Below are 24,624 nucleotides of genomic sequence, written 5' to 3'. Positions count from 1 at the left end.
GGCGTGTTGGGCCAAATGGCCTCCTTCTGTGCTGTATGATTCCATGATACCTGCAACAGATCTGCAAGCATAATTGGGCTTTCTTGATTATTTTTTCCCCCTTGGACCCTGCTCTCTATTTTCCCCCAGAACAGGCCGACTGACACCTTGATGGCGGGCCGGAAGGGAGGAGAGGTGGAGAAGGAAACAGCAGCTGTGGCTCCGTGTCCTATTGTTCATCTGTGCAGCATGTGGAAACACCAAACCTCAACACTACCTGGAAAACATTTTAAATGAAATGGCGCGTACATTCATCGCCTACGCCAAGACACAGGAAATACTGCATCTAAAGCGAAAAAAAGAGCGAGGGAGGAGGAAACTGCTCAACTGAAGAGACGCCTATTATCAGACCACAGAAGAGAACGGCTGCATACAGGTCTGCTATAGAATGGAATTAACAAATGCCTAGTGTTTGAGATTCCACTAAAATTTCGCAGCAATCTCAAAAATGGCTAGCCAATGCTCGTTGAAAGGACAAGTATTGCCAGAGCTGATTTATTTGATCTGGCTGGTTGTTTTATGCAATGTGGCAGCCAGCACGCAGTCAAATGGTGAGTCGTTTGCTATTTTTCTATTTCTTATTTTAAGCTAGCAGGAAGGAAACATTTTGAAGCGTGTATTTACCACTGCCCCATTTAGACCCCGTTTTACTGTTTACACTACCTGAAACATATAGTTAAAAATATTTTTGGGTTTCTGAACAATTGTCTTTAATTCTGTTTCTATTTAAATGTGCTAAAAATTCATATTTGTTGTTTGATTTTCATTTGAAATTAAAAAAAGAAAGACTTGCATTTATATAGCGCCTTTCACGACCACCGGACGTCTCAAATCTTTACAGCCAATAAAGTACTTTTTGAAGTGTAGTCACTGTTATAATGTGGGAGACACGGCAGCCAATTTGCACACAGTAAGCTCCCACAAACAGCAATGTGATAATGACCAGATAATCTATTTTTGTTATGTTGATTAAGGGATAAATATTGGCCAGGACACTGGGGAGAACGCCCCTGCTCTTCTTCGAAATAGTGCCATGGGATCTTTTACATCCACCTGAGAGAGCAGACGGGGCCTCGGTTTAACGTCTTATCCGAAAGACAGCATCTCCAACATTGCAGTGCTCCCTCAGTACTGCACTGGAGTGTCAGCCTAGATTTTTGTGCTCGAGTCTCAGGAGTGGGACCTGAATCCACAATCCTCTGACTCAGAGGCGAGAGTGCTACCCACTGAGCCATGGCTGACACTCTAAGGTATCTTCATCGACAATATGGTCAAGTGCGCTGTACCAAGCACGAATGGCAATAATTCAAATCTTGTTTAAATGAATCAGAACAACAGGAACTATATAACTACTCCCTCTTCACTCTCATATTTACGAAATATAAAAATGGACTTTTTGATGGATAATTTAAAACATTTTAGAGGATCTTTTAAAATCAAAATTGATCTCAGCCTCAAGTAGTCACATTTTTATCACAAACACTGAGCAAGTAAAAATAATCTTATACATAGAAGCGTAGACCAAGCAGAGTTTAGCCCACTTATAAAAATACATGATAAACCTACTCATAGAATGGGAAAGTCCTGAACTGTGTTCGACTGAGTGAATCATTTGAGCTGTTCGGTCCTACAAAGTCGATTATACATTATACTTGATTTACAGCCCAATTATAGCCTCATGCATGACCTGGTTAATTTCTTTATTTGTTCTTGGGTAATGGACAACACCGGTAAGGAAGTATTTACTGACCATCCCTAGTTGCCCTGAGGACATTAAAAATCAATCACGCAGAGTCACATGTGGGCCAAACTGGGTAGGGGTGGCAGGTTCCCTTCCCATTAGTAAACCAATTGAGCTTTTGCGACAATTCAACAACTTTCAGATGTTTATTTTCTGGTGCGCCCATAATATGGCAATCATTGGACTAATCGGGTTACGAGCCCAGTGCCATCACCACCGGGCTACTGCATCCTGCTGCATCAACTGATCAGAGTTTAGGCCATATATGAATACTTGATATATCTACTGAGAGAATGGGAAACTGAGAAAGTCCTACCCAGTTCAAAAAAGTAAATCTTCATCACTAATTAAAATGTATAGTTGAATTATGCAATCGAAAATTGGAGCTGATATTTCATTGTCACTATGTATTGGGTTAGTATGTTATCCACTGAATAGGAACGCAGTGCAGTGCAAATTCCTTTGAACTGTATGTTACATACAAAGCTATGTCCAGGTTAAAGACACCCACTATGCTATACAAACGTAAAGATCTTCAGCTTGTGCTGAGTGAGCTCTTCTTAGCTGTAGAAGAAATAGAGGACTACAGCCGGCCCCAGCATTCCAGAACTAAGGAAGGTGGGGGAATTCAGCTGAGGAGTTCCCACACTCGATCACCGTCTAGTGGCTCCTGCTATGTTGTAGATTTTGGTTAAGGGCAGGATTGACAGTGATGCCCTCCAATGGTTGAATAGCCTACTAATAATGATGAGGTCCTGGGATGGCAGGAATGATGTATGAGGAGAGAGTGGGTCGATTGGGCTTATAATCGCTGGAGTTTAAAAGAATGAGAGGGGATCTCATTGAAACTTATAAAATTCTAACAGGGCTAGACAGACTAGATGCAGGAAGGATGTCCCCGATGGCGGGGAGTCCAGAACCAGGGGTCACAGTCTAAAGATAAGGGGTAAGCCATTTAGGACAGAGATGAGGAGGAATTTCTTCACCCAGAGAGTGGTGAACCTGTGGAATTCTCTACCACACAAGGCAGTTGAGGCCAATTCATTAAATATATTCAAGAAGGAGTTAGATATATTTCTTAAGGCTAAAGGGATCAAGGGATATGGGGAGAAAGCAGGGACAGGGTACTGAATTTGGATGATCAGCCATGATCTCATTGAATGGCGGAGCAGGCTCGAGGGGCCAAATGGCCAACTCCTGCTCCTATCTTCTATGTTTCTATGTACTGAAGGATTGCAGATGCCTGTGGAGCCATGTACTACCCAGGAAAAGAGGGAAGTAAATATTTGGAGGATAGTTTTTTCAAAGGCAAGCACTGAAAAACTCATAAAACAATCCTAGTTCTTGTTGAGGTTATCCTTGTCCTTGATGAGCAAGCATTGCAGGATTAGATCTACATTCTTAGAAGTAATACTTAGTAAAGAGCTTCACAATCTATAACTTAAAAATTGTTTCAGTATGTTGTGAAAGTACATTACACAAAGATATGACACAGAGCTAGTTACGGTGGAGCTGAAGGGTAGGCGATAATATAGACCAATTACACCACAGGAAATATGCTTCAGCTCGAGTCTTTGGGGTACCACGTGTCAAGACACCACTTTATCAATGTGATACGTACAACTGATAAAGTTACACCTAATAGAATATTGAAGTTTTATAGGTAAAAGGTCAGGAGCCAAGAAGTAGGCCTCTCCTCCTCATTCTGCAGCCAAGCATCTGTCCCTGTTGTGTTATTTTTAAAGATCAGCAACAACAACAAAAAATGACCAGATTTTTAAAAGTTAAAAACGGCCAGCCACTGATCAGCCTGGCCAGTCTAAACAGAGCCACTCTCTAAACAGCAGGCCAACCACTCTGGCTACAATGATCGGGAACCAAAGCAGTCCAAGGTCAATCTCCCTTTTCATCCCAGTGCATCTACGTCACTGTTTTGTCTGATAAAGTGGAAGCTACACAAGGCTGCACTGAGGAGCCCTGCGAATGTGAATTAGGGCAGAGGCTAACCCATTTTCAGGTTGGAAGTGACACATATGTCACATAAGATGGAATTTTTTTTTTTATTCGTTTACGGGATGTGGACGCCACTGGTAAGGCCAGCATTTAATGCCCATCCCTAATTGCCCTGGAGAAGGTGGTGGTGAGCCGCCTTCTTGAACCACTGCAGTCCATGTGGTGAAGGTACTCCCACAGTGCTGTTAGGTTAGGGAGTTCCAGGATTTTGATCCAGTGACGATGAAGGAACGGCGATAAACTTCTAAGTCAGGATGGTGTGTGACTTGGAGGGGAATGTGGAGGTGGTGGTGTTCCCATGCTCCTGCTGCCCTTCTCCTTCTAGGTGGAAGAGGTCACGGGTTTGAGAGGTGCTGCCGAAGAAGCCTTGGTGAGTTGCTGCAGTGCTGCTAGAATGTGTCTAGTAATACAGCAACCTCAGAGCTGCCTCCACTTTTAAAACACGCATTTGAAACCGGGCGAGCACCATCTCTGCTCCCCACTCTCCCCCAGGCTAGTAATGTATTTATATTGATGGTATATCAACTTGCTCATTAAACTCAGTTTGATCCTGAGTTGCAGCTAAAAGAGGATTTGGAGACAATGCAGGAAAAGTTAACAGCTCTAGTTTAATGACTAGCATGTAGGAGGACTGCATGCTGTACAACTCTTTTCATTACACTTTCCATCTGTTATGGAATGCAATCTATTATTCACATGCAAATTTCTGCTAATTAACTTTCATTTTTTGGTCAGAGTGATTTTTATGCAATACGTTATACTGATATCAGCTGTTAACTACTTTTTTTTCTAAAGCAGTCCGACGAGTTTTGTCATTGTACATCTGTACTTTCTATCACGTTATTTCAGACTGATGAGAGTTTCTGAGCATTTCTAATGCTGAATAATAATCCACTGTAATGCAATAATTAATTACTGCCCCCATGCCTTAGTGGGTAAATACACAATATGCAGTGGTAGTAGACTATATACACCAGAGGGTCCCTGGTTCAGTAGAAAGACTCTGTTGACTTAGCTGATTTGAACAGGTGGTGCAATAATTGGCCTCAGTCCCCTTCAGCTGAAGAGGGGTAAAATAGAAAGTGTTTCCACTTCTCCTTATTATCCGATCACGTATGCTGGATAAAAGATGGGCTTGGCAGTGATACTTCCCATAGTTGAATAGCCTACGTTGTTTAGGCTCACATATTAAGAATTGCCGCATGAGTAATGTACTGGAGGATTGCCAGCACCTGTGGACCTAAACCCCAGCAAGAGTTAGCACTCTCAGAAGACAAGAGGTAAAAATTGGCAAAAGCAATGGGAGAAATATATGAGCTACCATTCATTCTTAACTGACATTGCACCAAAATAGTGCACTTAAAATATTATTATTTATTATTAAGAGATTGTTACTTTCCCGTCATCGATTGTTAATTGGTTCTTGATAAAGTTGCAGTTAAATATGTTGCAATCGTTCATTATTCAGCATTAACGTCATCAAACATTGAGCACGCGTAGCACACTGACCATCAGTGTCCAAGATAAAAACTACTGCCAGTAGAAAGGCTTGAGTCCAACTTGAGCAAAACCACAGTGTGAGAGCCACAGGCCTAGAAACAGGTGTAAAATAGGCATCAAAGTGGCATGCGCATGCACATTCCTCACAGGAAGTGAGCCACCCATCATATTACTAAAGGCAGAAAGAGCTGTTCAGGGCCAGCACTGGAAAGAGGTGTTAGGTCCTTTGCATATGCAAATAGGGGGCAAAATGCCTGTTTGAGGCCCCTTCCCAAAATTGGACTGCCATGAAGGCGGCCAGAGCTAGGCCTGCTGCATTCAGGATAATCATTTCTACACGCAGCCTAACCAATGGTCCTTAAAGAGACTGCTGAACGTCACCACCAAAAAGGGATGTTTTAAAAATATATACTTATTTGAATGTGGAGCTGTGAGGAGTAAGAGCTCACTTTTTGGCTCCACAGTAGTTTTGAAGAGTGTTGCTGGTCTCTGCTTGTTTGCCTTCCTGATTGCCCCCGCCCTCCCAATCACCTTCCCCCACCCTAGCTACCTGTGGGCCACTGCCAGGGAGGCAGTCGGACCAACCTTGTCCTTGGGGAACCGATGAGCTGTCTCTGGATGCTTGATTGGTGCCTGATGGTCCAATTTTGGGTGAGCCTCAGGTCTCCAGCTTCTGGCCTATTTCAGGCTTGAAAACAGGCAAAGCAAATGTTCACCCCCAGTATTTAGGACATTGTATGGTGAACAGAGCCTTAGCATCTAAAGTAAAGGTCCAACTGAGATTTTCTATTTCAAATTAGAATTTAAAATTAGTGTTGTATCCCCGAGTGTGTTTAAAATGCTGGTGAGTATAGTAATTGTTGACAAATACAATGGTGTGGCATTTCCGCTGGGGGGTGCAATCAGGAAAATGCGCCCAGAATGTGCTGGACACTGCACTGGATTTGTCCACGTGATAGAATCATAGAATGGTTACAGCACAGAAGAAGGCCATTTGGCCCGTCGAGCTCATGCCAGCTCTCTGCAAGAGCACTTCAGCTAGTCCCACTCCCCGCCCTTTCCCCGTAGCCCTGCAAAAAAAATTTCCTTCAGGTACTTATCCAACTCTCTTTTGAAAGCCACGATTGAATCTGCCTCCACCACCCTATCAAGCAATGCATTCCAGATCCTAACCACTCGCTGTGTAAAAAAGTTCTTTTGCCAGTCACCTTAAATCTGTGTCCTTTGGTTCGCGACCCTTCCGCCAATGGGAACAGTTTCTCTCTATCTACTCTGTCTAAACCCCTCATGGTTTTGAACACCTCTATCAAATCTAAAGGTGATGTTCCGCCCAAGTTCCTGTGCAAACTCTTAGCATAAACCCGATCATAAAATCTCCCATGAATCGGTGCAATCAAGCAGCATAATAGATGGTAATCGATTCGTGACTGGAACAATTCATTCTCCAGCATTACAAAGAGGAGTTGGATTGCCAGGAATTAGCCATTCTTCAATTGACTGATTTAATGCTCTTGGTCTTACTTTTTAATAGGCTTCAATTGACTGCTGGTCACTGCTGTCTTCACTTACGTACTTTACTGCAGCAGAGCAGGGCACACCTGTGAGGCTTCAATTGACTGCTGGTCACAGGTCTTATCTGGGATGGCAGGAATGATGTATGAGGAGCGATTGGGTCGATTAGGCTTATATTCGCTGGAGTTTAGAAGAATGTGAGGGGATCTCATTGAAACTTATAAAATTCTAACAGGACTAGACAGACTAGATGCAGGAAGATGGTTCCTGATGGCAGGGGAGTCCAGAACCAGGGGTCACAGTCTAAGGATAAGGGGTAAGCCATTTAGGACTGAGATGAGGAGGAATTTCTTCACCCAGAGAGTGGTGAACCTGTGGAATTCTCTACCACAGAAGGCAGTTGAGGCCAATTCATTAAATATATTCAAGAAGGAGTTGGATATTGTTAAGTATGTGTATTGTATTGAACAATTAACACAAAGACTTAAACGTATAACTCAAACAGGTCTTTACTGGTTGGAGGTAGGGACTATACGTAGGTCTTTACTTCATGCCCACAGGCGGGAACTGAGGGGAGATCAGTACCCACAGTACTATTTATACCCCTATGGCCAGGAGTGGTACTGCGTATCACTATGCCCTACAAGTAGTGCAGTCCTGTCCATAGGTTCAAAGTAGCACACATATTACATACACAACATTCCTCCCTTCCTAGCTTTACAGTCATCTCCCCATTTAACATAACGTAATAACATATATACATATATAACTTCAGGTTTACATAACAGAATAACATAGATACATAGATAACTTCATGTCAAAACAGATCACAGATTCAGTCTCTGCGGAAAACAGTTCACAGATTCAATCTCTGTGGTGTAGTCGGTTCACGTTGCTGGAGTGACTCATTCAATAGTCCTTCCATGGATTTAACAGTTTGAACTTCCGAACTGAATTGGCTCCGTTCGGAGGGACCACGTGTGTGATCTGGTAGAGGTAATAATGGTTCAGATGGGTCATCTTCTGTTTCGACTTTTCCTTTTCTGCTTCTTGGAGACTCTCTGGGCTCCATTGTCAGCTGCCACAGCTGCCAGCTGCATGCGCAGTTCCTCCTTCTCTTCCTCCTGTTTCCGTCGTAGAGCCAGCTTCTCCCGATGTTCCGTAGACTTTTGGTGCTCCTCCATGATTTCTGCACTTTGGGAGTCGAAGTTACAAGCTGGGCAGGACAGGACATCGTAATATTCGGTGTCGTCCACCAGGTCATGGTAATATTCGGTGTCGTCCTGAGCTAGACCAGTGAGAGGGTCGTCTATTTCCTCCATACCCAGCTGGACGTTAGCCAGCTCTTGTTCCAAATCCAGACATCTTTCCTGAAGAGACTTCTTCATGTGTACCTCTGCATCCAGCTTTTTCTGGGCTTTCAGCAAGTCGTTTACTAGTGACCTCATTTGTGATTTTAATACTTCAACTTCCTTTGGAGATTGATTGATCGGACTATGCAATCCCTCTACCGGAGCAGCTGTTTCAGCGGTCTGTTGTTCTACATTGACGTGAGTCAGCGTACTTTTGGCATCCAATGGCTGCTCTGTTGCAGTCGTTTCAGTCTGTGTCGTCACATCAGCCATCTCAATGACTTTTGAGAGCTCCGAACCCTTTTCCTTTGAAGATCGCAGCTCGTGTTCAAGTTTTTCCCATTTCAGAGTCCTGTCCTTCAGCATATGCAGGAGTTGGCTGACCGTTAACTCCTCTGACATCAGACGTTTTGTGTGCTCCTGCTCCATTTTCTCCATCAGCTGCTTCTGTTGTCTTTCCAGATTCTCCAACTCTATATCAAAGAACTCTTTCGTTGCATTCAACTCTTGCTCAAAACGGCGAAGCATTTGTTCTAATTGCTGTTGTAGTTTGAAATGGAGTTGAGTTCAAGCCCGGTGTCCCTCAGAAATGGGCACATCAGTAGACTTGACAGACTCAGAATTCTCTGTTAAACTATGTTGTTGTTGCTCAGTGGAATTCTGTGCTGAAACTTTGTCTTTTGCACATGGGTTGGTCTTACCATCATCAGTTCTAGAGTCTGGGCTGATTATCTGCACCGAGTTCTCACTCTTTATGGCTTTTAGCGAATGCCAGTCCATATTTATGTTTCTAAACCACTCCCGGCCTAGTAGTGGTGGACCTCCCTCCGGTAGCACATATAAGTCCATTATTTGACTTCCTTCGCCCTTGTTGGCCACTGCAACCTTTATTGTCCCGATGGGGTACACTCTCTGCCCCGTGTAGGTTGTCAATATAATCTCCGTATCCTGTAGGGGAATATGTTGGAATAACCTTCTGTAATCTTTCTTATTCATGACCGACAATGCCGATCCAGTGTCCAATTCCATTTTTACTTGGACTCCTTCTATCTGAATTGTCTGGAGGTCTGCACCCTTACCAACGTTGAGTACCCTTAAGCTAGCCAGTTCAATACTGCTTGCGTCTGAATCGGACTCCTGTTCGGCCACCTTGTGTACCTTTGCGTATTTCCCTTGCGGTGACTTCTTGTTGCTGGTCTTCTTCGCTGACCTGCATACTCTAGCTATATGTCCAAGCCTACCACAAGTTCTACATTCTTGGTTTTTAAACCAACACTGGTTCTGATCATGCGTTGTCTTTCCACAACGATAACATTTGCCAGAACTCACACCCAATTTGTGTGCACTGAGCTCCGGTGACCGTAGCTGCATTACTGCCGTGCCTCTCGCTGCGGCTTCGTGTGCTGCTGCCATAGTGACCGCCTTCTCAAGCGTCAGCTCATTCTCCTCGAGCAGTCGCTTTTGTGTATCCTGTTTAAATAAACCACACACAAATTTGTCTCGAAGTGCCTCTGTCAGTCCCGTTCCAAACTGGCAATATTTCGCTAATTTACGCAATTCCAGCAAATATTCAGCACTGCTTTCATGCTGTAGCTGCCTTCTGTCGTAAAATTTAAATCGTTCCGCTAACATCAGCGGCGTGGGGTTTAGATGATCTTTCAGGACAGTAACAATCTCATCGAACGTCTTATCCGCCGGTTCATCTGGTGATAACAGGTGTTTCAATTGCCCGTATGTCTTCGCACCCATTAAATTTAATAATGTTAGAGCTTTATCTTGGTCACGAATTTTATTGGCCTTACAATAATTTTTTACTCTTTCAACATATATGGCCCAATCTTCGAGGTCACTATCAAAGGTGCTAATATTCCCGTGTTTAGGCATTGTAGATTTGCAATTTCTCAGATTTTATTTTGTTTACTTGTTATCAAAGATGGCGGCTTCCCGCTCTTGCCGTCGTCCTCCGCCCACAAAATGGCGGTTTTCCCGCGCTTGGCGGTCTTCACCCGTCCCCCGACGCCGTCTCCCTTCAGCCCCCGAGTGCGGCCCTTATCTTCGCCGCGATCGATAGCCCGCGCTGTGCACCGCGGCTCTCGCACCTTGAGCTTCTGCAGCCGCTGCGCCTTTCAGTCCGACTGCGGCCCTTATCTTTGGTCCCGATCGCTGGCCCGCGCTGCGCCTCGCACTTGAAGCGGCTCCCGGCCTCTGGCTCACCCGCTCGCGCGGCTCTTGCTCGCTCCCTCCCGGGCTCTGGCTTACCCGCTCGCGCGTTTCACCGCGGCTCTTATCAGGGATTGCGATCGCCCTTATCTTCTCCAACTTCCCCAGCCCTGTCTTTGCAGCCAACGCTGCACGGCTTACCCCACCACCTAGGTTGAACAAGGAAACTGCAGAAAGACTTCTGTCAGTCGCTGGAAGCTGTCAGGATGGCTGTTGCACTCCAGTGCTCAGTCGCTGATGGAGGCTTCAGAGTCCTAAAGCCTGTCGCTTCTAGTGGGGTGGTGATGTTTGAAACCTCTCTTCAACTGCCGCAGGGTAAGAACCTGACTCGTCGCCAGTGTTAAGTATGTGTATTGTATTGAACAATTAACACAAAGACTTAAACGTATAACTCAAACAGGTCTTTACTGGTTGGAGGTAGGGACTATACGTAGGTCTTTACTTCATGCCCACAGGCGGGAACTGAGGGGAGATCAGTACCCACAGTACTATTTATACCCCTATGGCCAGGAGTGGTACTGCGTATCACTACGCCCTACAAGTAGTGCAGTCCTGTCCATAGGTTCAAAGTAGCACACATATTACATACACAACAGATATATTTCTTAAGGCTAAAGGGATCAAGGGATATGGGGAGAAGGCAGGGACAGGGTACTGAATTTGGATGATCAGCTATGGTCGCATTGAATGGCGGAGCAGGCTCGAGGGGCCGAATGGCCTACTCCTGCTCCTATCTTCTATGTTTCTATGTTATGTATTAAGGGCAGATCAACTGACCAGATCGATTGACCAGGACAATTTACTAACTCATTTAAACTTGAATTTAAAGTAGTAACAATGGTTTAACATGACCTGTGTGCCCGATGATCACCCTGCAAACGAGCACAATTGGTGGAAACTCGCCATTCTGACATGGGGGCAAGGTGGGGGTCTGCTTGTGACGAAGGGATTTTTGAAACAGCGTAAAAGATCACGGAAACAGGCGTAAAGTGTTTATGGATGCTTAAAATTCTGCAATCTTTTGGGCTATTTCATTTCATTCAGCCCAGTTTCCGTTGTTATCTGGACGGAAATCTGCCCAATAACTAGCTGGTGCACTCAGCTCACTGACACTATAAATAAACAAAAATGGACTTTGTTGTAATTTTAAATGGGAAAAGATGAACTCTGATGCTGTTTTCACCATACTAGGAAGTAACATTTGTAAATGCTAGCACTCTAAACACTTAAAAATGTGATTTCCACATGGAGAGGGACCATTGTTGTACACTTACGCATTATTTCACTCTATGTTTGATGTTAAGATCAAATGCTGGAAATGTGCAGCAAGTCCATCAGCATCGGGGAGATGGGAAAAGACAGTTTAACATTTTAGGTGCATACCCTTCTTCAGAAACTGGTAGATAAGCAAGCCCTTTACAGGATGGAAGAAAAGGAGGGAGAAAGAAAAAGGGACCACTGATATGAGTCATGGGGAGAAAGTTAATGGGTTGAACGACCTGAAAACTATTTGATAGAAAAGCAGGAACCTATTCGATGATATAAAAGGTCAGCTCAGTGAGGCAATGCAAAGATATTAAAAGAATGTGTTAAATGGTAAGATGGCAAAAGGCATGGAAAAGGTATGAGGCTAGGAATGAAACCAGGAAATGCTAGAAACGCACAGATGGTCTCCACCTGTGGCAACACCTGGAGCACTGAAGCCCCAGCAAGAGCTGTGTCCCGATGAAGGATCCATGTGCAAAGCATCACCTCACCTTCCCTCCCCTTGGGTGCCCAACAGACCCACTTCTCATCCCCAGCACCTCCCGGTGAAAGGAAATGCTATGGTCAATGTTCAGACCAGAGGGCTAATGAATGGTTAAACAAAATATGAAATAGTGTTCTTTTTCAGAACAGGTGGCTGCATTTCTTGTTTTCATTTTCAACCTCATGCCTTTTGCCAAACTTTTCACCATATTAGTTATTTGTGTGTTCTTTTGTACTTCTAATGCCTTTTCATTGCCTCACTGAGATTATCTCATATCACGTAATGGGTCCTTATCTCTCTATCAAGCAGTTTTCAGGCCATTTAGCCCATTCATTTCTTCCTGGTGATCAGCGTATCTATTGTCACTTTCTCTCCCCACTTCCTTTATTTTTCTCTTCCAGCTTACAGAAGGATTTGTTTATCTTTCAGTTCTCAAGAAGGAGCAAGCATTTGAAATATTAACCTGTTTTTTCTCTTTACAGATGGTGATGGAGCTGCTATATATTTTCATCATTTTGTGTTTCTATTTCTGATTCCCAGCATTTGCAGTTTTTAAAAATTTATCTTTGATAGAATCTACTGTTGATTGTATTGGAAATGTGTTACGTTATTAACTGGAGTCACTTATCTTATTCTCTGCAAATTAATGGTATTGTCCCTGGACCTGGAAATATCACTATTACTCAAATAATAAGTGGTTTGTAACAGACTCAGTTTATTATAGGAAATAGTAACAACCAAATCAATCTGGAATTGCAGAGCCATGTGTTAAACTTTCAATGGCCTGTATCAAGGTTTGGTAGGATGTGGCGTTATGTCTGTTGTTCCTTGTCTGGTGAGTTGCCTATCTCAGCTGTGTGATCGTGGGAAAGGACCGAGTGGAGACAGACCTCTTGTTACACAGAGGGAAGGAAAATGGAAGGGAGAATTACCTTGTGTTAATCCTCTTGGCAATGGCCTGGTAGCTGCTTTTATGCCAGCCATCTTGACTGGGATGGAACATAACACCTACAGAAGGGATGGAGAAAAACTAATAAAACACTTCCAAGAAATTAATACATAACTATTTTGATTAAACCTGCTAAGATATGAGCTGTTAATGCTGTAAAATTCACCTATTAAAGAATGTTATTGCAATTTCCAGGTAAACATAGGATTTGTAGGCCTGAGTTTCATTATTCCATGACCAGTGAACTGTTCCATGTGGCGTAAAACGATAGGGGTGTAGACACGTGACTGAATACTGGATAATCCATACTCCATCAAATATAAAACTAGATTTTTAACCGAGGGATATTTAGTCTACTGGGTTCAGTCTAGAAGTGAGACAGAGAGATGCTGGAAGTTTTTGAAGATGCAATTACTCTTGTTCTAGATTAATAGTTCCTAAATTAAGCCAACTGCTCTTTAAAATGGCAATGTGACAGCTTGTTTTCCATTACAGCGGAAAACATCAAGATAAGGGGAAAACCCTTCACCGTATAGTCCACATATGAGTAAAAGACAAAATTACCCTTAAAGGTCAATTGAAATGGCAAACTCCTTTATAACGCAGCTGTAAAACTCTGACATGGTCAGATCCAAGTGTTAGCTTTAAGTTGATATTATTGGTCTTCACAACATTTTGATAAAAATAAGACATGACACTTAAGTAAAATGAGTGTTATCTTCCTGCATTCATTTCTTTATCCATTTGTTTATCTAGCTGTCTATCTACCCAATTATTTATTTTGCACCTCTGCCCTTTTTTAAAATATAGTTTTTACACAGAATTTACAGCACAGAAACAGGCCATTCGGCCCAACTGGTCTATGCTGGTGTTTATGCTTCACACGTGTTTGCTCCCACCTTATTTCATCTAACCCTAAATGCCAATCCTTATATTCCTTTCTCCCTGATGTACTTATCTAGCTTCCCCTCAAATGCATCTATGCTATTTGCCTCAACTATTCCTTGTGGTAGCGAGTTCTACATTCTAATCACTCTCTGAGTAAAGACGTTTCTCCTGAATTCACTACTGGATTCATTATCTTATTTCTATTTCTATTTCTTTCATCTGACACCAGAATGTAGTCACCCACCAAGAAGGCAGACAATCGACCGACTCTCAGGCCTTCCCCCATGGCCACTTGCCTAAACAAAAACCTTAAAAGGGGTACTGGGTGATGCAGGGGGTTAGACAATGGTTTTCACCAATGGGACCATGCTTCAAATCCAGGCCAGATTAATGGGCTCACAATCTTCACTGGGTGTAAGGGTCTTATGTGAAAGCAGTTTGGGGAATTTCAATCCAATTCCTTAGTTAACATGGAGCCACAGCACAAAAGAGTCTCCAATTTGGTAGCAATTCATACTACATTGATAATCAGAGAGGACACAGGATGAATTCAGAAATGCCACACTGGTGGACTAGGGGTACTCTTCTCGGGCTGGAACTGAGGCACATTGTTTGGACAAAATAGAGGGAATTTTAGTCTCTATTTAACCATGCTATACCTGACCTGGGAGTGCTTGATGCTGACATTTGAGCCCTGATATTAACTGGAGTGTGAGTGGGATGCGGGGGCTGGGCCGAGCAGGAAGAACCGATGACGGTGCTGGCGAGAGGCTGGGGCCATTTTATCTCCTGAGCCTCATTGACATGTTCCAGGGTGAACTCCTGCCTCACCCCGGCAGCAATGACCGGCAGGCGGGAGCAGAAACTCGTGCGGCAAGAAGCCGGGGAACCACGGGAACCGTCCCAAGCATTGCGGAAAGTGGAGGCAATCGCGGTTCGGGGGGGAGGGGTTGGGGGAGGAGGGAAGCCCAGGGCAGAGGAGTCCCAAAGTTTTCTTGTGGGGTCTAGGGAGCACACCTGCCACTTCAGGCCTACCTTAAAAAAATTGAAAATTGACACTTAGCTGAGCCTCTTCACGCCACAATACTGCCTGCCGCCAAGATTTCCTGGCGGGTTCAACAATGTGTGCGACTTGCACAACCCGAGGTTAAAATCGCCTCGGGGTCCGAATTACGTCATTGGACCCTGGCTTTTATATATTAATGAGGCCTCCATCTGTCTCTGGCGGACATCTTCCCTGCAACCGGAAACAGCTCAGTTAAAATGGCGGTGGATGGGAACGTGTTGGGTACGCTGCAGGAAGCGCCCAACCACCATTTTAACCATCCACGCGCTCTGTCTCTGTCGGGCGGGTGGGCAGGGTTAGAATAGGGCCTTTGGTCTCATGTTCCATTCCTCATACTTCCTGGGGAAGAGTCTGGTTTCCAATTAATACATCCTCTTCACGGCTCATATAACTTCTGTTTTCTTTCATTTATGGGAAGCCCGTGAATAATTCCTTCAGGCAATAATGTTCGAGGCTCACATTCTCTCATATCAATAAAGTAAAAGGCAAACATTTCTTACTATAGTATTAATATTCGCTCTGTTTTATGAAACATCAGAATAAGGGGAAATCAACTGATTTAAAATAAAGAAACGAACACCTGTGTTAAAATAGCAGACAAAGGAATGCCATACACACATGTTAACCATTTATCCACTAACATTGCAAACAATAATTTCCAGGCTGTTGTCACAAAAGTTATTTTTATTGATTTTGTACAATTCCAAATGTTTAATGTGACTCACATTTTTTTAATAATAAATTTCCTGATTTTTCCCCTCTTCCCCTCAGTGTGGTCTCCCCACAGCATGCCCAATAGTCTGTTATTGGGTCTGTTATCAGGCCTCTGCCAATCCCACTCTATCATTAACTTCCAAGAGGTATACTATAGTGATTCTGGGATAACTGTCCCTTTTTAGCTTTACCACCTGTTCCCATCCATCTGAGGATCCAGTATGATGACTCGTTATTGACAGAATGGTGCAGAGTACAACAACATCTTGCATTTATATAGCACCTTTAATGTAGTAAAGCATCCCAAGGCACTTCACAGGAACGATTATCAAACTAAGGTTGACACCGAGCCACATAAAGAGATATTAGGACAAGTGACCAATGGCTTGGTCAAAGAGGTAGGTTTTAAGCAGTGTCTTTAAGGAGGTGAGACAGGTAGAGAGGCAGGAGAGGTTTAGGGTGGGAATTTCAGAGCTTAGGACCTAGATGGCTAAAGGCACGGCCACCAATGGAGGGGTGAAGGAAATCAGGGATGTGCAAGAGGCCAGAATTGCAGGAACGCAGAGTTAGAAACATAGAAACATAGAAGATAGGAGCAGGAGTAGGCCATTTGGCCCATCGAGCCCGCTCCACCATTTAATGAGATCATGGCTGATCATCCAAATTCAGTACCCTGTCCCTGCTTTCTCCCCATATCCCTTGATCCCTTTAGCCTCAAGAAATATATCCAACTCCTTCTTGAATATATTTAATGAATTGGTCTCAACTGCCCTGTGTGGCAGAGAATTCCACAGGTTCACCACTCTCTGGGTGAAGAAATTCCTCCTCATCTCAGTCCTAAATGGCTTACCCCTTATCCTTAGACTGTGACCCCTGGTTCTGGACTCCCCCGCCATCGGGAACATCCTTCCTGCACCTAGTCTGTCTAGTCCTGTTAGAATTTTTTAAGTTTCAATGAGATCCCCTCTCATTCTTCTAAACTCCAGCGAATATAAGCCTAATCGACCCAATCTCTCCTCATACGTCATTCCTGCCATCCCAGGTATCAGTCTGGTGAATCTTTGCTGCACTATCTCCATGGCAAGAACATCCTTCCTCAGATAAGGCGACCAAAACTGCACACAATACTCAAGGTATTCTCTGCTGAGATCTGCCTCCTCCCAACATCACTAGGCATATGACTACTTTAATCACAATATATTCTGAAGCAATTTACCATAAATTAATTTCTATCCCATCATTTTAATGAAATAGTCGTGACTGATCTAGAGCAGACAGATTAACAAGAAGTTAATCTTTTTGATACAGCTATCAATGTGTATATTTTTCCCTTGACGTTATTCATGTCCTTTGTTCACCAGAAGATCTGATATGAGATTGTAATCTTTCAGTAGAACATTCAGCGGAAATTTTCATGACACATTTGGTAACAACCAGGGGATATTTTTATTCACCATGTGCACTAGAGTTTTTTTTAACATTCCCCACTCAGTAGGTTTCAATTTTTATGTGGTTTTATAAATATATGTTTTGTAAGTTTAAAAGAAAATTATCTCATTTAAAATTACCACAAGAAGTTGACGTAAAAAAAATCATTATTCTTCACACCGCCGATAGCACAGGAAGAACCATTCTTGGTGCTCACCATAGTAACTTTGTTTAAGTTCAAACAGATTATTGTTTCTGATTTTGTTTTTTCTTTTCTAAATATATACACTTTGAAAACACTGTAAAGCAAGACAACCATATATGGGAATAGTAGAGATTATCTAGGGTCAACACAGATACAATCAGACCGCACGTATGATTCAATCCTCTTCCCTCCGCCATTTCTATTCACTGTGACGCAATTTTCCTTTCCAATTTTTCCCTTGGTCACCTTCCCAAAGATACTGGCTCATGCTGCATTATGGCTCCATGGGCAACAGGGACTCTGCAGAACCTTGCCTGCGTGGCTATATGTGAGCCCGATCCTGCACACATTCCAGCAGGAGTCACTGTATAGCGATGGAGAAAGGCAAGCCTGGCTGGGCCATGTTCCTCCCTAACCAAAGGTGTGCTAAGTACCAGTGCAGCAACCCAGAGCCAGCCCTCCTGAGATCTGCTGACTCAACACAAACTGGGGATCAAAACTGAGACCTTCATGGTTCCAACCTGGGCTGTGCATTCTTCCATTAACAGGGAAACTCGGCCAGAGTATTCTTAAAGGCCACGTACAGCATAAATTACAACATTTTATTTTTTGTTGATAAACCTAGATGAAGGGGCATGGCCAATAGTGCAATATGCTACCAAAATTGAAAAGAGCAGGATAGAAGACAAATTAAATCAGGAAGTAGTGGTTAGAAGATGGCAAACTTAGGTTTTCAAGAGAGCGGTTGTAAGTATTAGAAAGTGGGAGTACATAGTGGGTAAAGAATAGAGTAAAAGGGCCTGGTAAATACCTCAAGACACTGGAAAGTTCGCTGTGGGACTTATTCAATGCTATTTCAGGAGATCCAAGAAGATATATTCTCTGAAATATTTTGATGTTGACTAGTTCCACAAAATTCAGTGCACAGGAAGGGTTCATTACAGGCCTGGGGAAATTTGACAATATATCCTGACAGATTATGAAAGCTTGTCATTAAAGTTTCTCAACAAAACAAAATGCTTAATTATGCTTACACATTGACAGATCAGGGAAACTGAAGGGCTGATAATGCGGTCCCAGTGGGACTGCTACCACTTGATGCTCCGCGCGCCTGCAGTGCCGTGAACTAACCTCATGCTCTAATGTGAGAATTTTTCCAGGCAACTGCAGGGGATATCTGCCATATCAGCCAGTCTGCAGTTCACACATGCATCAATAGGTTACCAATGTCATGTTTGACGAGGAATCAATTCATCATTTTCCCACTGGAGAGTGCAAAATTTGGCTCAGTCCACTGCGGGGGCAGGTGTGTTCATGTCATAAGAACATAGGAATTGCTAGATGAAAAAATGTCAAGGTCCATCTCGTTCTCCTTCTACCATCCTAGGAGTCACGTGATACAATGATAATGGAATGCTTGATGAATCATAGCAAGTGCCCTCTATCAATTAGTCTACAGCAGACCCGGAATTGATACAGCAACAACAACTTGCATTTATATAGCGCCGTTAATGTAGTAAAACGTCCCAAGGCTCTTCACAGAAGTGTTATCAAAAAATAATTGACACCGAGCCACTGGGAAACATGCATCAAGTAAGTTCCCAATGTCATGTTTGACATGGAATCAATTCACCATGAGGAAAGCCCCAGTGGTGGAGAGTTTGGGGAACCATCGGTCCAAAGTCACCCTTTTCCTCTCAAGCACGCTACACTTACCACATTTCATGTTTCAAATTACTCATTTACTATATCCCAAAATGTTACTGTCTGAAAGAAAGCTATCATTTGAATGTATCAATATGAACTGTTTCCACCGTCTTCCTAGGGACTCTCTTCCATAGTTTGACCATTCGCTTACTGAAATATTGGGGGCAATTTTGCCAGACCTGGGGAGGCAGGTTTGGGGGCGGGACTGCCGGGAAAATGGCAGAAACTGGGGGTGGGTATCCATCCCGCCCCCAACCCGCCGCCGTGCCATCTTCCCGGGAGGCAGGTACCCGACCCGCACCGGGTCCTGTCTCCTCGAGGTGGGAAGGGGCTTACAGCCACTTAACTGCTTATTATCAGGCAGTTAAGAGGATTATCCCCATATGTCCAACAGAAGTGCGAACTTTCCGACGTCGGGAAACCCCGCCAGGGTCAGCGAGGCGAGCAGTGGGTCTGCTGGGGTGAGAGGGGTCGAAAAGTGCGCTGTGGAGGTGAGTGATGGGTGTAAGTGCGGAGAGGGAAGTATGTGAGGTGAGTGAAAAGTGTTAGAAAAAGTTTCCTTACCTTTGTTTCTTCCTGGAGGCTTCAACCGTTGGGGAACCAGAGGCTCCGGCATCTCCACAGCAGAGATGACAGAATGGCTGCTGCATTCTCCGATGCAACATCCATCTGCTTTCTGCTCAGAAAAGAGGTTTGGTGAGTCTTGAGTACAAGAACTCACCAAAGAACAGAGATTGTCAGAGTTTGACAGCTTCTCAAAGCTGTCAAATGATGACAATTCATCTGTCAAAATTTTTTGACAGATCAAACGTCATACGCTGACGTTCTCTGTCACCGGCTTTCCCTTAATTGGCCTGCTAAGCCCGATGGGCGGGTTTAACAAGGTCAATCAAGAAAAAATAGCGTGGGTCAGCCACAAGTCGATGGAGACGGGACTAAAACCCGGCAAGTGGGAGTCCCGCCTCCAACGGGCCCCCATTGGCAAAATCACCCCCCTTGTTTCTGCAGATTAGTTTTGTATTTACCCCCTATCAAGCACAGGCTGTGTCCTCTGGTTCTCCTGTTCTGGACAAGGTGAAGTATCTTGTCTTCTAATATAATTCCCACCTAATCCCTTTAAAATCCTAAAAACAGCAATCAGATCACCTCTCAACCTTCACTTTTCCAGTGAGAACATACCCAATTTACATAATCATTGGCTCACATACCCTCAAGTTTTCTAATATTGCAAAATCAGGCTTAGTTTCCACGATTTCTGGTTTCAAAGCTATGTCAGATGTGAGAACATTCCCGAATCAGTAGATATTCTAGGACATCAGTGTTGTCATACAAATATTATTTATATTTTGTTGAGTTTTGCATAGTCAGACCACAGTGTGTAAATGCAAGTTCTGCTTTCCTTCTAGACGTGAATTGCATTGTCTACAATGAGGAATTTATGGAGTGTACATGGAGCCACAGTGAAGGGAAACCAAACTACAGCCTGTATTACTGGTGAGTCTGCTGGTCAAGTGAAGTCGTTTGGGGAGTTTCATGAATTTGTTCTGCTAGAACTTGATTCAGAAATACACCACAGCAGCAGTTCATATGAATATCCGTTTACCTTGCTGACCAGCTAAAGACGAAACCTTCACCATTGGTGAATACACTGCCCACTCGGGTACTGAGCGGTGTGGGGCAGGAAAGGTCTCAGTTTACAGTTCCTGTTTAGTGTTGAATTAACTTATCTCAGCTGTGGAGAAATAAGGCAGGGTTGGGAGGCGGTGGGGGGGTGGGGGCAGGCGGAGTTAGTTCCTGGTAATTACTCATCAAGTAACCATTTCTTTTAATAAGTAAAGGTAGACACCAGCATACACTGATTTACCACAAACCTGAAGGCCCAACTGGGTACTTTGTCTCACATCACAAGCTGGTTATTTTGGCAAATCATTGATTATTTTAATTTTTCTTATTTATGAAAATTAATATAAAATTTAACATCTATAGCACTTGTGTGACATGTCCTCTAGCAGAGGAAGGAGAAGGACAAGGTTAAAGAATCGGTATCACCTTGGGTGGGAACAAAGGGCACTGGGCAGGAACAATCTCACGATTCCTGACAAGTTTCTCAGCTGTCTCATTCTGGGGAAATGCCGGGATAAAGCCAGGCATTTCCCCACTGTGAGGAAGGGCCACTTATCCTGGGGCGCTCTTGTGTGCTTTCATGTGGTCGTTTGTAGAGCAACAATGGCGGACCCCTGGGAATAGATCACTTGATGACCTTCTTAGCCTGGATAATTAGTGCTGCTGAGAAATAAAAAGCAGGAAAGGAAATATAACAATAAAGTAGGTAAATAATAAATTGGTATCAGCAGATGTGATCAGAAACCCACATCCATCATCATTCCTTCCTTTGATTATAATAAGCCAAGACACTGCAGCCGAGGGAGTACTGTTGGTGATAACAGCATCCGTATGATATTACATTACATCTGCTTTTTTAGAAGAGGTGTTAACCATTTCAAATAAATCAGTTAACACCTCATTAAAATAGAGGGTAGAGGAATGTCACACAAACATGTTAAGGATGTATCCATTGACATGTCTGGCAATAATTTCTACTTTGTATTTTGATCACATTGCACTTTTAATATAGGCCTGTTGTCAACTGAGTGGTGAGAGACTGAGAGGTGACCTGATAGAGGTCTTTAAATTTATGAAGGGGTTTGATAGAGTAGGCAAAGAGAAAATGGTTCCACTTGTGGGGGAGTCCAAAACTAAGGGCCATAAATATAAGATCGTCACTAACAAATCCAATAAGGAATTCAGGAGGAATTTCTTTACCCAGAGAGTGGTTAGAATTTTTTTTATATTCATTCACGGGATGTGGGCGTCGCTGGCAAGACCAGCATTTATTGCCCATCCCTAATTGCCCTTGTGAAGGTGGTGGTTAGCCGTCTTCTTGAACCGCTGCAGTCCGTGTGGTGAAGGTACTCCCACAGTGCTGTTAGGGAGGGAGTTCCAGGATTTTGGCCCAGCGACGATGAAGGATCGGCGTTATATTTCCAGGTCAGGATGGTGTGTGACTTGGAGGGGAACTTACAGGTGGTGGTGTTCCCATGCACCTGCTGCCCTTGTCCTTCTAGGTGGAAGAGGTCATGGGTTTGGGAGATGCTATCAAAGAAGCCTTGGCGAGTTACTGCAGTGCATCTTGTAGATGGTATACACTGCAGCCATGGCATGCCATTGATGGAGGGGGTGAATGTTGAAGGTGGGGGATGGGTGCCAATCAAGCGGGCTGCTTTGTCCTGGATGGTGTCGAGCTTCTTGAGTGCTGTTGGAGCTACACTCATCCAGGCAAGTGGAGAGTATTCCATCACACTCCTGACTTGTGCCTTATAGATGGTGGAAAGGCTTTTGGGAGTCAGGAGGTGATTCACTCACTGAAGAATACCCAGCCTCTGACCTGCTCTTGTAGCTACAGTATTTATTTGGTTGATCCAGCTAAGTTTCTGTTCAATGATGACACCCAGGATGTTGATAGTGGGGGATTCGGCGATGGTAATGCCATTGAATGTCAAGGGGAGGTGGTTTGGCTCTCTCTTGTTGGAGGTGGTCATTACTTGGCACTTGTGTGGCGTGAATGTAACATGCAACTTATCAGCCCAACCCTGAATGTTGTCCAGGTTTTGCTGCATGTGGGCATGGACTGCTTCATTATCAGAAGATGGTTGCAAATGCTTCAGCCTTGTCTTTTGCACTCACATGCTGGACTCTGCCATCATTGAGGATGGGGATGTTCATGGAGCCTCCTCCTCCCGTTAGTTGTTTAATATTCCACCACCATTCACGACTGGATGTGGCAGGACTGCAGAGCTTTGATCTAATCTGTTGATTGTGGGATTACTTAGCTCTGTCTATAGCATGCTGCTTCCGCTGTTTAGCATGCATGTAGTCCTGTGTTGTAGCTTCACCATGTTGGCACCTTATTTTTAGGTACGCCTGGTGCTGCTCCTGGCATGCTCTTCTACACTACTCATTGAACCAGGGTTGGGCCCCTGGCTTGATGGTAATGGTAGAGTGAGGGATAGGCCGAGCCATGAGGTTACAGATTGTGGTGGAGTACAATTCTGTTGCTGCTGATGGTCCACAGCACCTCATGGATGCCCAAATTTGAGCTGCTAGATCTGTTCTGAATCTATCCACTTAGCACGGTGGTAGTGGCACACAATATGATGGAGGGTGTCCTCAGTGTGAAGACGGGACTTCGTCTCCACAAGGACTGTGCGGTGGTCACTCATGGACAGATGCATCTGCAACAGGTAGATTGGTGAGGACAAGGGATTTTCCCTTGTGTTGGTTCTCTCACCACCTGCTGCAGGCCCAGTCTGGCAGCTATGTCTTTCAGGATTTTGAAGAAGACCAGGGGAGTTATCCCTGGTGTCCTGGCCAATATTTATCCCTCAATCAACATAGCAAAATAAAGATTATCTGGTCATTATTACATTGCTGTTTGTGGGAGCTTGTTGTGTGCAAATTGGCTGCCGCGTTTCCTACATTATAACAGTGACTACATTTCAAAAATACTTCATTGGCTGTGAAGCGCTTTGGGACGTCCGGTGGTCGTGAAAGGCGCTATAGAAATGCAAGTCTTTCTTTTCTTTCTTGGCCAGCTTGGTCAGCAGTGGTGCTTCTTCCAAGTAGTGTTCAACATGGAGGAGTACTGATTGAGGAGCTGAGGGAGGTAATCAGCAGGAGGTTACCTTGCCCATGTTTGACCTGATGCCATGAGATGCCAGGAGTTAATGTTGAGTACACCCAGGGCCACTCCCTCCCTCCTGCATACCACTGTGCCACCACCTCTGGTGGGTCTGTCCTGCCAGTGGGACAGGACATACCTGAAAGGTGTGATCTTGTGAGTATGACTAGTCTGTGGGAAACTCTCCCAATTTTGGCACATCTCCAGATGTTAGTGAGGAGGACTTTGCAGGGTCGACTGGGCTGGATGTGCCTTTGTCGTGTCCGAATCCGATGCCGAGGTTGATGTCCGGTTTTATTCTTATTATACTTTGTTGTAGCGGTTTGGTACAACTGAGTGGCTTGCTATTTCAGAGGGCACGAAGACATTGCTGTGGCCAAACCAGGTAAGGACAGAAATTTCTGTCCCTACAACAACAGCAACAAAAGAACACTAGTGAACCAGATGGGTTTTTACGGGTTTTTTGGTCAACATTACTGATATTAGCTTTTTATTCCAGATTTATTTCATTAACTGAATTTAAATTCCTTAGCTGCTGTGGTGGGATTTGAACTCATGTCTCTGGATCATTAGTCCAAGCCTCTGGATTACTAGCCCAGTGACATAATCACTATAGAATATGGAACTTGCTACCACATGGAATAGTTGAGGTGAATAGCATAGATTGATTTAAGGGGAAGCTAGATAAGTACATGAGGGAGAAAGGAATAGAGCGATATGCTGATCGGGTTAGATGAAATAAGGTGGGAGGAGGCTCGTGTGGAGCATAAACTCTGGCACAGACCAGTTGGGCCGAGTTGGC

The 24,624-nt window shown here is 44.0% G+C and overlaps 1 protein-coding gene across 5 annotated transcripts in view; it reads left to right on the top strand.

The window, feature by feature from the left end:
* The first annotated feature begins 216 nt into the window (after positions 1-216).
* Positions 217-24,624, top strand: part of LOC147125284 (cytokine receptor common subunit gamma-like) — a 61,015-nt gene continuing 36,607 nt past the window's right edge. For 2 of the 5 annotated variants that reach the window (XM_086000561.1, XM_086000580.1), the window contains exons 1-2: positions 217-590; positions 20,491-20,578. In XM_086000561.1, coding sequence (XP_085856687.1) covers positions 488-590; positions 20,491-20,578 — 191 coding nt within the window. In that variant the 5' untranslated portion in view covers positions 217-487. The remainder of the gene's footprint in view (positions 591-20,490; positions 20,579-24,624) is intronic. The other 3 variants (XM_086000570.1, XM_086000599.1, XM_086000590.1) reach the window with 2 other exon arrangements.

Source organism: Somniosus microcephalus, chromosome 1 (assembly GCF_052327205.1).
Source record: "Somniosus microcephalus isolate GS21.2 chromosome 1, FLI_Smic_1.0, whole genome shotgun sequence".
In the NCBI taxonomy this organism is placed as follows: Eukaryota; Metazoa; Chordata; class Chondrichthyes; order Squaliformes; family Somniosidae; genus Somniosus; species Somniosus microcephalus.
The sequence above is the reverse complement of the archived record's forward strand: the minus strand, read 5'-3'. Positions and strand labels throughout refer to the sequence as shown.